Raw genomic sequence first — 13,499 nt, forward strand, 5'->3', positions numbered from 1 at the left:
ATTTCTTAAATAAAAACTAAAGTGTTTAAATTGAATATAAGAATAAAATCAAAGTTCCGTTAAGAATTTCTATTTGAAATGATCGAAGCTTATAATTCTAATTGTCTTCTAATTGTCTAAGTCGTCGACACATAATTACACAATGGGAGATCGTTTTGAGAAAATTTATTTAAGGATCCAGTTTCGTAACAAAAACAGCACGGAATTTGTAGACATAATCAATTCCCTATATATCTTAATTCGCCTATTGTGTACCGAAATACAACCGTTAACAGACACGATGACAATAACATAATTCACTTCTTCGTGAAACTCCGACGTTAATTTGTTCAGAGCAATTTAATCGCTGGGTAATGTTTCACAAATTTACTTAGGTATAAAAATAATATCGAAACGCGCGACACAGATGTTTTCCACGCGTATGTGTGACAGGATGGGGAATTCGTAGGCTGCGTTGGAAAAGTTTCGCGACTTTGAATTACAATGAAATAAAACTTCGAAAAAACCGTTGTTTGACTACTTTTATCTCCAAGATTGCGATAACACTTTCAAGAATCTGATATCAAAGAATAATTATATATCCAACAATATAATTATTAAATATTTCCAAAAAGACAAAAATAAATATTAATTTTTAATAAATTCAATTCAATTAATAATGTATTAATATATGTAATTAATGAATCATTGTGATACGTTCAGCCACATCTATTATATATTATGTATTTTCGTTTCTATTCTGAAAATACATAAGACGCTATGGAAGATTTCTAGAATCGACAGATAAATTCTTATAAAATTTAAACTACATATAGAAAAACCTCTTCATTCACAAAGAAATTAAAAATAGCAAGCGTAAAATAAGTAATTTTTTTTCAAAGTTTCAATTCATGGTCTGCTTCGAAGCTTGTCCCACGCAGCTTGTGTACGCGACAATTCTTTTTATTTCGGTTTCCGCAGATTCCGATGTACCATAAATTAGCGAGTAATATATCGCTTTACGCATGTATAATCTACATGTAATAATACTATCCTTAAATGAAAAGACGCTGAGAAATTAATTCGCAGCGATATACAATTTCGGGCGCTGCGATTAGCACGTGGGAATCCAAAGAGGAAAAAGCTTTGATATTCTCCAAAGATTTGTCTCTTTTGTCACACCGATCCCTTTCACAGCGCGGGGAAGGAACGCGTGCTGGCCGCAACGACATCAATTTTGACTAATTGCGATAAAGGCATGAGTTTTCGAGGAGATCATAGTGTGCGCACCGAGAGCTGAACGGGGAATCTTTTAAAAATCTCAAGATTCTCTCAGATGCCCACGTGCGAAACGTAAAAAATCATCGAACAGGTAGCAGTTAGTTGAACGGTATTGTTTGCCTGTGAATCGATTCATTTCGTTTTTACAGGATTTCCGTATGTAAAAAGATAAGGCCAAAAGATAGGCATTCAGTGCGTGAATCACGAACCAGAAGGACAATTTCTTTGTTTTTTTTTTCTTGTTTTCGTCGTAACTCGCAGAGTTAGTACAATTCGCTTTTGCTATTTTACACTGAGAATAAGTAACGAGGTATTTCATTGCGGTTTGTACATGTAGAATTGAATATCGTTCCGTTCTTCGATTTCGCTCTTTTCTCTTCTTTTTTTTTTGTATTTTTGGCATTTGCATCGAAAACTTCGAACAACGGGTATTGAGCATTTTTTTGTCTAGTTTCTTATTAGATCGTTGAAGCGACAATGTACTAATTATGGAATTATAAGTTTTTGTCTCGTGTATATAATCCTAAGGAACATGGCGCTATTTCGTACTTATGTATACATTAGTCAAGCGTAAGTCTGCATACGACTGAGAAAAAATGCGAAAAAGAACGTTTAAAAAAATAATGGAAGTCCTTCGGTCGATTAAACTAATTCGCAAGTTAGATTGTTTCTTCTTGGAAAAAAAAGAAAGATCTGCGTGTGTACATATACGTACATACATGGAGGGCAATTGAGGCGAGATTGTCGTGACTTCTTATCGTATGTACATACAAAGTACATGTCGAATCGAACAATTATCGCAACACTTTTTTTTTTAGTAACTTAACACACTGAAATGCCGCCAACAGAAACGGAGTATGGTAGCTCTACAGTCGTTAGTCCTATACAGATTTGCGATCAACCGACATTTGCTCCGAGAGACGGTCAATAATGCGTGTCCAGCGGTGCGTAAAATACTATGAGTATCGGATAAATATCGTTCGTGCTTCCTGGTCGAAATCAATGGTCAGTCCGGAACCTCGGAGAATCGTCTTCGGCAAGGAAGCTAATTTGTCCCCTTCTCAATATCGCATAGTAGCAATGATGTAGCGCGATCGAGACGTAGAGCACTTGGTGCCACGGTGTCCACCCGTGAGACGGTGTCTCTCGATTCTCCGTTACATCCCTTTATTTCCCATTTTTAATAACTACATAATGCGGAATTTTCTATTTTCCCTTTTTCTCTCCCTCCTTACGCGGTAAATATTTTCTTCTTTTTTCTTCGTCTAGCATGAACACATTCAACATATTGTTTCTTTCTTGTTTTAACTATACAGCACATCCTGAAATCAATGGACTGTGAAATAACAGCATGGAGAAGTGATTCTCTTCAGATTCTGGCTGTACTGCTTTCTCTCTCTCTCTCTCTCTTCTTTTTTTTTTGCTTTTCTATTCAGTTTTCTCTCTCTCTTTCTCTCTCTCCAATGTGCCAGTCTATATCATATTTCGGACGTATATATTCTTATAATAATAGTATTAATGAATACATATATCTGCGCGCACCGCGAGCGGGAAGGATTCCGATTTTAGATTTATTTCTCGAATCTCGTAAACCCTCGACTATTCAATATTATAGCTAAATTTAATATATTATAACTAATATAATTTTCGCGCGTAATGCTATGCGATGAAAGTGGAGCTTGTACTATGATAAGATTGCTATCAGAGATTAGAGATTTTAGAATTAAATTGGTCGACTCTTGTAAACGTCTGTAAAAAAGAGCTTAGACGATGTGCGAGGAATCCTCTCCGATCGCAATACGCTCCCGTACATATACAAATACTTGTAATGCCTACTTGCTAATGCCAATGAATACATTGAGCTACTATATATATGATCGTAGCATATATACTCTTAAACTCTCGTTTAGTAACTAGACATTTCGTTTTCTGAAAGAAGTTTTGCCTTCACGCCAGAAGTTTTTTCCCGTAAAAAAATGCGCTAGAGATTTTTTCTTTCCTAACACTGAACGATTTAGGACACGTAGTGTGCAGTAAGTATATAAACAATTTCTCTAAACGCGCGAATGCTCGCCAAAAACACGAAGTTCGAGTAGGAATATAGTTCAGCGTAGAAGATACTGACTTTACTCCCGATAAATTATAATTTATACAGAACTCTCTGCGGGACGCTGTGCAACCGAGATTAACAAACGTGGATTTCCTTTTAAAATATCATTCTTAAAAATAAACTTATGTGTAATACGTATTACTTTCCTTGCCGAGTTGCAAGCGTAATTCTGCTTGAAATTTTCCATATGAAAAATTAATGTATGCTTTAGTCGCTATATACAATGTATCTTGAAATATACATATACATATGCCTTTTGATAAATATATGTAGAACCGATTTATCTTGCTTCTTTTTTTTTGGAAGAAATATAACTCATCGCCAATTAATTCTCTCATAATTTATTAAATAATAAATAATTTATCAAATTTATAATTTATCAATCTCTCTTGTGCAATCTCTCTTGTGACAACTAATGATAAAGCTGAATTTTTTTCATGATTCACCCATCAAAAGTCCAACTTTAATTTGTAGTATTAATTATTTTGACTTTATTTTCATCAGGAGCAAAATGCAGAGATTGCTTGAAGAATATTCTATTTATATACCCTTTTCGGAACATTGTCTATTGAAATAGAATTTACGCTGACACAGCTTTCGATCTGCAGATTATCGGGGACAGCTGCAAAGAACAGGTGAATAGTTTAAGCACTTAGTTCAAATTTGTTTCGAAGACCTGAGAGTTCATCCACGCTGTACTTTTTAGCAATGTGTGTGAAAGAGGTACGTGCTTCCGTGATCTCACGTGAGAAACGAGGGAAAAACCCGATAACAATAATCCGCAAATCGAAAGCCCATATTTTTTTTTCTCTCGAGATATGATACAAAATTTTCAACAAAAAATTCACGCGTTAAATTCGCGCAGAGACTCAACAAATATCAAACACGGTGCGCTTCTGGCCGAGTCACTTAAATACCACTTCCCTAGTTTGAACAACAACAATGTATCTCGTATCACAGTATTATTCAGTAGTGTATTTAGTATTTGTCTCACGTTCACTTTGGATATGGCAAATATGAGATAGTAACAGTAAAATTATACTAATGTAAGTCTATAACTCTTTGGGGCTAAATGCATATCACAGTGGGAAAATTTTCAACGTTCCTATGTTCATCGTCTTCTACGTCTTCCGCTTTCTTCTTTCTTTTTTTGTCTTTTTTTTACTTATTTTAGATTATTATTTAACCGTCCAGAAGCGCACCGGTCTCAGAAGCGTGTCACTTTTTTTTTAATAAGGTCACGATATCTATACGCATTATTACGAAGAAGCATCACCGCCAACCAGAAACAAGCAAGCAATTAATAATATTAGAGTAAGATTTTTTTACTATTAGTCAAAAAATGCACCGTATGTTACTCGAGATACGCGTTTTCGTATCCGTTATGCAGTCTTATCCTAACTTTTCGCTGCGTAATATACTACTGAAACATAGGGCTATTGAGAATTGTACTTCTTTTTTCCTAGTTTTCAAAATAAGATTGTTGACAGTTGCATATGAAAATTTGAGTTTTTAAAGTTTTACAGTCGCAAAAACTATTTTGAAAACTCCATCGCAGGTCGTTCTTATAAATATTAAAAATTAAGTAAGATTTAAGTTAGAGTTACCTAAGATTTAAGCAATTCCCTGTATCTTCAAAACTAGATAGAGACAGAGAAATTAATTTTAATTAATAATTATGGCAGAATCTTAAGCAGTTTTCCACAGACCGCACTGAGCTTTTAGGCAGAGATTAGTACGAGAATTTCATAAATTTTCGGAAGATGGGGAGATAAGGACTCGTATGCGGACCGCAAAAGCACAATAAAGAGTTTGAGGCTATTGATTTATAAGAACAACCTTACGATGTGTACTATGACAAGTATATATCAAATAAAAGAAAATCTTTTTTTTTTAAAACTGCTTTAAAGCTAGTAAAATATATATAAAAAATAACTTTAAATGTTTCAAGTAAATCATAATTTCAATATAGTATAAGACAATGTATATGATTTTTTAAGTTGTTTTAAATTTACACATTTATATATATTATTAAAATATAAATATTATATAGAAAAAAATGACTGTAATTAAATATATTTCAAAAATTAACGTCAAATTGAAATTTCAAAACTAAACTGTGCAACAGTTTAATAAAAAAATAACTAATCTATATATTGCTTATATAATCGGATCAATACGATACTGTGTTATCTAAAAATAAAACTGTCGAGTTATTTAAATTTAAATTGTATCATCAAAGAAATCCGAATAAGAGTAAAAAAATATCTGATCATTTTACAACAAAAAAAAAGCGAAATGCTACACAGCTCTTTCCTAACTCTAAGAACATGTAGTAAATATTAATATTATTTATCATCAACATGCCGATTATAGTGCACGATCACTTTTTTCAATCACCTTTATCGTTTACCCATTTTGCAGTATGTTTTAAAAATATACTGTCTCTGTTGATCTTGAAGAAATTAATAAATAGCAAAGTTAAATAACTTGATTCAGTCATGGTTGTGCAAACAAACTGAATTAACAAAAAAGACGAGACAGTTTAAATTCCAAAAAATTCGGCACTATTTTAAGTATTTTCTGAAAGCTCTTTCTATAACTTCTCTCCATTCATTTCTCCATTTTCATTCGCGTCCTGCATTACTTATTAATCGAAACTTGATTTCGAAAGAAAATCTGTATTCTCACCACCGACTTCTAAAACTGCCATGTGCTTCTTCACTTTCATTTCGAAATATGTTTTAAGAGGATTAATTTTTTTCTTGATTGACCGCTTGTCACTTCTTAAGGAAATACATTTTGAAGAATCTCCTGCAAAAGTACAATACACAGGCGTTAAAGCGATCCGTTTGAGCAATCAATACGAGATCATCTTCAAAATCCACATTATTTACCAATAGAGATTTAACTTGTGTTCGTATCTAAAATAAACCCTTTGCGAACGCCTTGATAACATTAGGTACGGTAGCATCGAAACCATTGATCGTCAAAACATGTCGGTCATAGTTTTTAAGAAATGATGAAGAAGAGCACAATGTACAATTGATCAGTCTGCAAAAAGATCGTAACTTTAAATTTGCACGATATACTAATGTAAAATTAGAACTAATATTATTTTATGTTTTTAATATAAAGTATTGAAAATCTGAAGATAAAATATTTATGTTTTAATAAAACCGCATTTAAATGTCTTTTTAGTGCAATTGTTAAAAAATTGGGAGTTTAGTATTGTAATCATTTAATTTTAATGTAGAATAATTAATCGTTCAAGTTTGAGATAATGTTAATATTACACTTTGTTATTTTATGAGTGCATTAAAAGAAAATAAAAACATTCCAAAAATGTTTCAATAAATTAAAAAAACATTGAAAAACAAAATTTTTCAGAAAGTCCAACAAAAATTCTTATGTTTCGGTCTTCTTCATTAAAAAAATTTAAGTAATAGAAATGTACACTTACTTTGTTTGCGGAAGGTTCATCTGTTCTTTGTACGATATCAAAACTTCCTGGGAATCATCGTGCTTTTCGTATATTTGATCCACAATGTTGATAAAGATATCGTACTTTTCAGACTGTTTAAGGGCCCACACGATTGGTCTATTGAGAATGACACTTTCTCCAGGCGTCGTCTTTAAAGTCCTCAAAATATTCTCCAAAGATTCCGTTTGAATATCCAATACATTTATAAAGTGATCTCCGAGGGGGTTGAACGTCGCTATGGTAACATTTTCCTCAGAACGTAAAAGTATCAGAGCGATCAAAGCAGCCGTCTCGAAGCCGGTCATATTACCATTCTGCCAAGTCGGTGCATCCATCAACTTATTTGTGTTGATTGTCACTAAGTAGCGCAAATTAGTAGATTGTATATTCTGTAAATAATTTTAATGATGATCAAATAAATAAGCTAGATAACAATATTTATTTAATTAGTTTTTAAGTCACTTACTACTTCACTTTATATATATATATATATATATATATATATGCTTAATCAATATATATATATATATATATATATATATATGCTTAATCAATATTTATTATTCATATTATCATATTTATAATTAAGACAATTGTTATTATTAATAAAATAAATAATTGCAAGATTATTTTAATAGCTTGAGAGACAATATAAAAAAAATCAACTTACATTAAATGACAGAAGGAATGCCTCGTTTAAAGCTTCCATTATTTTGATATTTGGATCAAATCCTGGTGACATAGATTTCTTTGCTTGTTCTCGAATTTTTCGTTTCTCGTAAGAAAGGGATCTTAAAAAAATATATTTATTACAATGATAATCTTAAGTTAATTAAATTGTATAGAGCATTGTTTAAAACCATTGTGTACATACTTTCCAGAACATTGATAATTTTTGAGAGTGATAAAAACTAATGCTGGATGAACTGCACTGTTCTGAATGTGATATTGATCAGTAAGTCGTTCTATTACTCTGTCAACTGTTGGTTCATCAGTAGTGAGAAACCCAAGATTGTGAATCCTTTGCAAGTTGTTTAAAAGTACAGCAACGTCCATTTTCAGTATTAATGAATGCCAAACCTAGGTATGATATAATTGAAGATTACATTAGTTCGTCAATATCAATTTCTTTTTAATTAAATATTATTTCTAACGCTAATCATAAACAAAATTGTATTTAACCGTTTATATTGTATTTAAAAATATTTAATCTTTTTTGATTGTATATGATTTTATTTGCAAATAAAATACAAATAACTAAAAATTAAAAAATTTAATTTAGCAGAATATTACATTTTGCAATTATTGAAAGTTTAACATTGTATATCTTAACAAATAAATTAAATTTTTTCTTTAATTATCATCTTATATCATGTAACATTATTTTCATCATTTCTAAAAATTTATTGAAAATTACTTTTGATAATCTTAGATGTTATTAGATTCTACAATTTGTAATTTTTAATGAATTAATGATATAAAATATGCTTTGTATGTTCACATTATACCTCCTTGGATTTCAGCAAATGTCCAGGTACATGATCTAATGAAAATCCATATTTTTCCAGCAGTCCAGCAGCTCGAACTTCATCTTCACAACGTTTAAAATCTTCAACCTGTTGTATGTATTCTATTAATTGTGTGACACTAGAATCATTCTCTTGATCTGCTGCATCTTTGATCTTTGCCATGCCGTGTACCATATACTTCAGTATAATTCTATGTGCTATTAAATAATTAAATGCTCAGGTAATACTTTTATCATTAATTCATAGTTACAGCTATCAATAACTCAAATCCACTGTATGAAATATATCTGTTACATTTTGCAAGTTACAAAGACAGCTATTAATTTTAAGTAATTTCCAACCATTTCTATTAATCTCGAATTTTATTAAAATCATCAACATTAATTATACGTTAGAATTTAGTAAAAAAAGAGTAGATTTAAACAAAAAAATATATTAAAATTAACAAACCTCAAAAAAACAGTACATGGATTTGTGTTCTCTTCATAAACTATGGCTTTGTATATTTACCTGGAGTACTGCCTTGAGGATGAGACATCTTCACAATGTCTTTGTGTTTCCAACCATATCTACTTTTATATTTTGTGACACACTCTATAAACTCCAATGGCTGCTTAGAAAGGTACCAACTGTTAATAGTTCGCCGCATGCCATGGCCCCAGCCTTGAGTAATAAAATTCAACTCTTTCTCTCTGCATAGTTTAGAAACAAATTTAACAAACAGAATGAAATTCGGGGTAAATGCACAGATCTTCGACACATTTTGGTATGCAAGTTGACGTAATTTTTTGCTTTTATCTTGCCTGCAGCAAACAGCAAGGGCAAACACCAAAGTTTCCGGATGTGTAACCAATTTGCTGTCAAATGCCTATAAACAGGCTTTTTTTAGAAGTAGACAATTATGGCAAATATTTTTTGACACATTGGGTAGGTTGTATTAATACCTTTCTGATCAGTTCAACGGGTACCAATTCCTTCTCCTCATTCTCAGCAAGTTCTTCTATGGACAGAACATTACTGACTATAAAGTAATGATGGGCAAACCAACATCCAGGCTGGTAATTAGGATATTCTTTTCCAACATATAGATATCGTAATAAACGTAATTCAGGATCGTTGCTATTGCCTTCTGTTGCCATTTCCTAATAACAATTTGCCTAAAATGTCAAATTAAATTATGAAGATTTTTCAAGTGTTTGTAAGCATCAGTTACAAATGTCATTGACAAAGAACATTATATCAACAGTTGCTTAGTTTTCAAAAAGCAATCTTCAAGCATGACTAATATTTTTATTATCTCTTAAAATGTCTTCTCATCAAACAAAAATCTATTTTATTTATAAATTTAATGGTTTCTAAAAATAACAGCTATTTTATTTAATTTTAATTAATATTTATTAAAATTTTTATAAGTAAAATTGTGTTGTAAAAAACGTGAGATATTAGAAACTATATTGTGAAATATGGAGTAAATATATGTATATATGTAATAAACATATAAATTAAATTGTGTTGAGCAAATTAAAATTATACAAATATAAATCTTCTGATAAACAGAATGATATAATTCAGAGAGACATAAAAAAGATAGTTACTCGACAAGAACGTCACCAATTATACTGAAAAATATGTCAAATGTCATTTAACAAGTATTGTTCGATATAAAAGGTAGCCAGATATTTCTCGCTTTAAAAAATTCGAGCGTTTTGAATTTCGGTGCAACAAGCAAACGCGTTTCCCACGTTTCCACGTTTGAGAATAGATGTTTTACTCCATTTTAAATCTCTCCAAAAATACGAAAGAATCCGCATTATTTATATGACCCATTAACTGGATCGCGAATTACAAATCGCGTCGACGTACACGACACGTACACACGCACACACATACATATATGCAGCAGCCAGGCATAATGCAACATGCACGCGCATGAGCGCGGATTCCTTCGCGAGGATCGCGCGTATCACCTGGTTACCAGATAAGGTAACGCGAAGATACGCGAAGGTGATGCGATCTTTACGCACTCGCGCATTCGGACACGCATGTATGCACGCACGTATGCATGCGTGAATAAACGCACGCTGCACGCATGCACGCACTCACGCACGCACGCATACACTGTCGCGAGTCCGTCGCAGAAGCGACGCGAAGTCAAAGCGCGGAGCCAAAGGTGCCCCTGTGAGAGACGCGATTGCCTTCTCGCCCGTTTCCGTTTAGCGGAGTTTACCTTGCGTCAATGTGGACTGACGTGTAGAACGATCATGCACAGGAGGAACGGAGACTGACTGCGACACGACGATCGCGCAACGTTCAGCGACGTGCGAGAGCGCATTGACGTACGCAGCGACACGTAGCGATAACGGCCTGCGTTGCATTTGTAACGTAGGTTGAACGCGGCGATACTAGATGGCGATGACGCCACGCTGATCATTCGGGGCTCTCGACCCAATTCAAATAAGTGTTAAAAAATAAAAAGAGAGAAGAGATTATTACATTTGTATCTGTAGATAAGTTCATATTTACCTGTGATAGTAGATCCAAGTTCCATCTACAATGTCTTCCTTGAGCTATGCTATGTAATATGGCTATATACGGAAAGAGTTTGGCCAATAAACTATATTATCTATCTTTCGACCAAATATGAACAATTCGAGACAAATCTCTCTCCCTTCTCTCCTATATTTTGTCTTCTCTTACTCATTCCTCTTTCCCCTTTCACTCCTACTTTTTTTTCTCCATCTTCTTTCTTCTCCGTCTTTTTCTCTCTGTCTCTTTCTCTTTAAACTGCAGTATAGAGAAAACATTTTCTTTACAACAATAAAGATACAAATATATGCGCGCTATGATGCTCATATATTAGTCGAACAACGATATCTTAAACTACCTTGATAGGCACATTGTGCAAATATTGAACAACATGATATCACGAATTGACAGAAATTTTGCAATATTGATTGCAAAATTTTTGTCAATTCGTGATACCATTGTTCAATATTCGTACAATGTGTCTAACAATATTTGTCAAAAATTAAAGAAATCTAAATTGGAGGTACAAATATTTTATAATTATTTCAAACACCGTTTGATTTTTTAATTTAAAATATTAATTATATTTCTAATGTTTTATACACAATACAATTAAAATATACTTTTTCAGTTATTAAACAATTTCTTTCTAATTTAATTTTACAATTTCGCTGAGTAACATATGATGTAATATACAAATGTAAAACAAATTTTGCAATTTTGCTAAGATGATACATCATATATTACTCAGCGTACAAAAATAAATTCAAATAAATTAAAGATTACAATTTATTTTAATTTATCCGAGTTTGCGCTTTAGAGTCTCCGAATATTTTTCAATTCAAATTAATTGAAATACGAAATGAGTTAATCATTCTTTTAAATTCGGATGGATTTATGTACTCTGCATATATTATATTATTTTTGGATTCAATGAATATTGAAATACAAGAAATGAGCTTGTCAATTCGTCATGTTGAATTCATATTATTTTTGGATACAAATAGATTTGTAAAATCTGAAGCGTAAATTCAAAAATGTTAAAATCAATATTCATTTCTATACATTTCAATTTATTTTTGTTTGCTGAATAACGCAGGAATTTTATCGAAATAAAATTTCTAAACAATATTTATCAGAAATTAAAGAAATCTAAGTAGAAGGTATAAATATTTTATAATTATTTCAAGCTTCGTTTGATTCTTTATTTAAAATATTAATTATATTTCTAAATGTTTTATACACAATACAATTTAAATGTACTTTTTCAGTTATTTAACAATTTCTTTCTAATTTAAGTTTACAATTATATCATTCAGATGAATTAACATTTCATAATTTTACCAAAATACTATTTTGAAATTATATGCGCAAACGGTTATCAATATTTTATAAATAAAGGTCAATACTTTTCTATATCTATTTTTGTAAATAAATCTACGTGATTGCAAATTATAATTTTAAGCACAATTTTATATAATTTAATAAATGTTGTCCTATTGGGGTAACAATTAACGAGAAGTCTCAAGCAATTTTTTGAGAATATAAAATTTGTTGCTGCGTCGGGAATGTACTCGCATCAGTCTTTGTCGAAAGTGTGCACATCTATACATCGTGTTGCATTCGCAGCTACGTTGGTGACGAAGCTGCTGCGAAAGTTCCCCCGGACTCCTTTAAATGTCGGCCTTTAAATGTACGGAGCACGAAAACGCGAGCAAAACAATTTTCCCCCCTCGGCCACACCACGCGTCTCCCCTTCATCGTTATGACTTATAAGATCAATTGCAAAGATCGAGATAAGTTTAATGAAAATAAATAGGCAATTTCTGACGGCCAATCGATCAGAATTATCTAGACGCTATATTTAAATCGGCATCATTATATTTGTTCTCTAATCTTGTATCATGCGAAAGCCCCGATTGTCTCTAATCAAATAACAAGTGGTACTCTAATATTTCGATATTAATCGAGTGTTTATCATTCGTACCAAGACGACGTCTCTTGCACGTGCGATTCGGAATATGTTTCTTTTTTTATCTCTTTCATCCCCTAATATCTTAAGTGCTGATAGCACAATCGAGTCTTGAGATGACGTAAATTTTTGCCGAGTTGCTTTCTGGTGGGAATTAATTATTATGTGCAAAAAAAGTTAATTTTATCAGAGTAACCTCACGAAAACTTACGTCATCCCGTTGATTTCAGCGATGTACATAAATCGATAATGCTCTTGAACGTTCGAAGAAATTCTACAGCAATATTATATTTACACCAAATATTATAATTGTGATTGTAATAATAATAAAATATATGTAATTATAATACTCATTTTATATAGAATAAAATATACATTTATTTATGTAAAATAAAATTTTATTTTATACACTTTACATGTTACAATAAAATATACAATTACATATACATATATTATACATAATACCTATATATAACATTTTCATATTTATTAAAATGTATAAAATATATAATTAAATATACATAAAATTGTGTCTACTTTACAGAGATAAATGTAATTTCATACAATTATATATAATTATGTACAAATACATATGTAACTATGTATTTTACATACAAG

At 31.6% G+C, this 13,499-nt stretch overlaps 1 protein-coding gene across 2 annotated transcripts; it reads right to left on the reverse strand.

The window, feature by feature from the left end:
• Nucleotides 1-150: 150 nt before the first annotated feature.
• LOC105201923 (60 kDa SS-A/Ro ribonucleoprotein) lies at nucleotides 151-10,760 on the reverse strand. Of its 2 annotated transcripts, none has more exons than XM_039452909.1 (8): nucleotides 9,328-9,522; nucleotides 8,894-9,251; nucleotides 8,363-8,580; nucleotides 7,729-7,934; nucleotides 7,525-7,645; nucleotides 6,834-7,243; nucleotides 6,268-6,424; nucleotides 151-6,184 (listed from the first exon to the last, which is right to left on the reverse strand). In XM_039452909.1, exons 1-7 carry the CDS (start codon nucleotides 9,520-9,522, stop codon nucleotides 6,295-6,297), a joined length of 1,638 nt encoding a protein of 545 aa, XP_039308843.1. In that variant the 3' UTR covers nucleotides 151-6,184; nucleotides 6,268-6,294. The 2 variants fall into 2 exon arrangements, with proteins under 2 accessions (XP_039308843.1, XP_011168506.1); XM_011170204.3 differs by lacking the exon at nucleotides 151-6,184 and adding an exon at nucleotides 10,611-10,760 and having other exon boundaries at nucleotides 6,295-6,424; nucleotides 9,328-9,540.
• Nucleotides 10,761-13,499: the final 2,739 nt, after the last annotated feature.

Source organism: Solenopsis invicta, chromosome 1 (genome assembly GCF_016802725.1).
Source record: "Solenopsis invicta isolate M01_SB chromosome 1, UNIL_Sinv_3.0, whole genome shotgun sequence".
Lineage (NCBI taxonomy): Eukaryota > Metazoa > Arthropoda > Insecta > Hymenoptera > Formicidae > Solenopsis > Solenopsis invicta.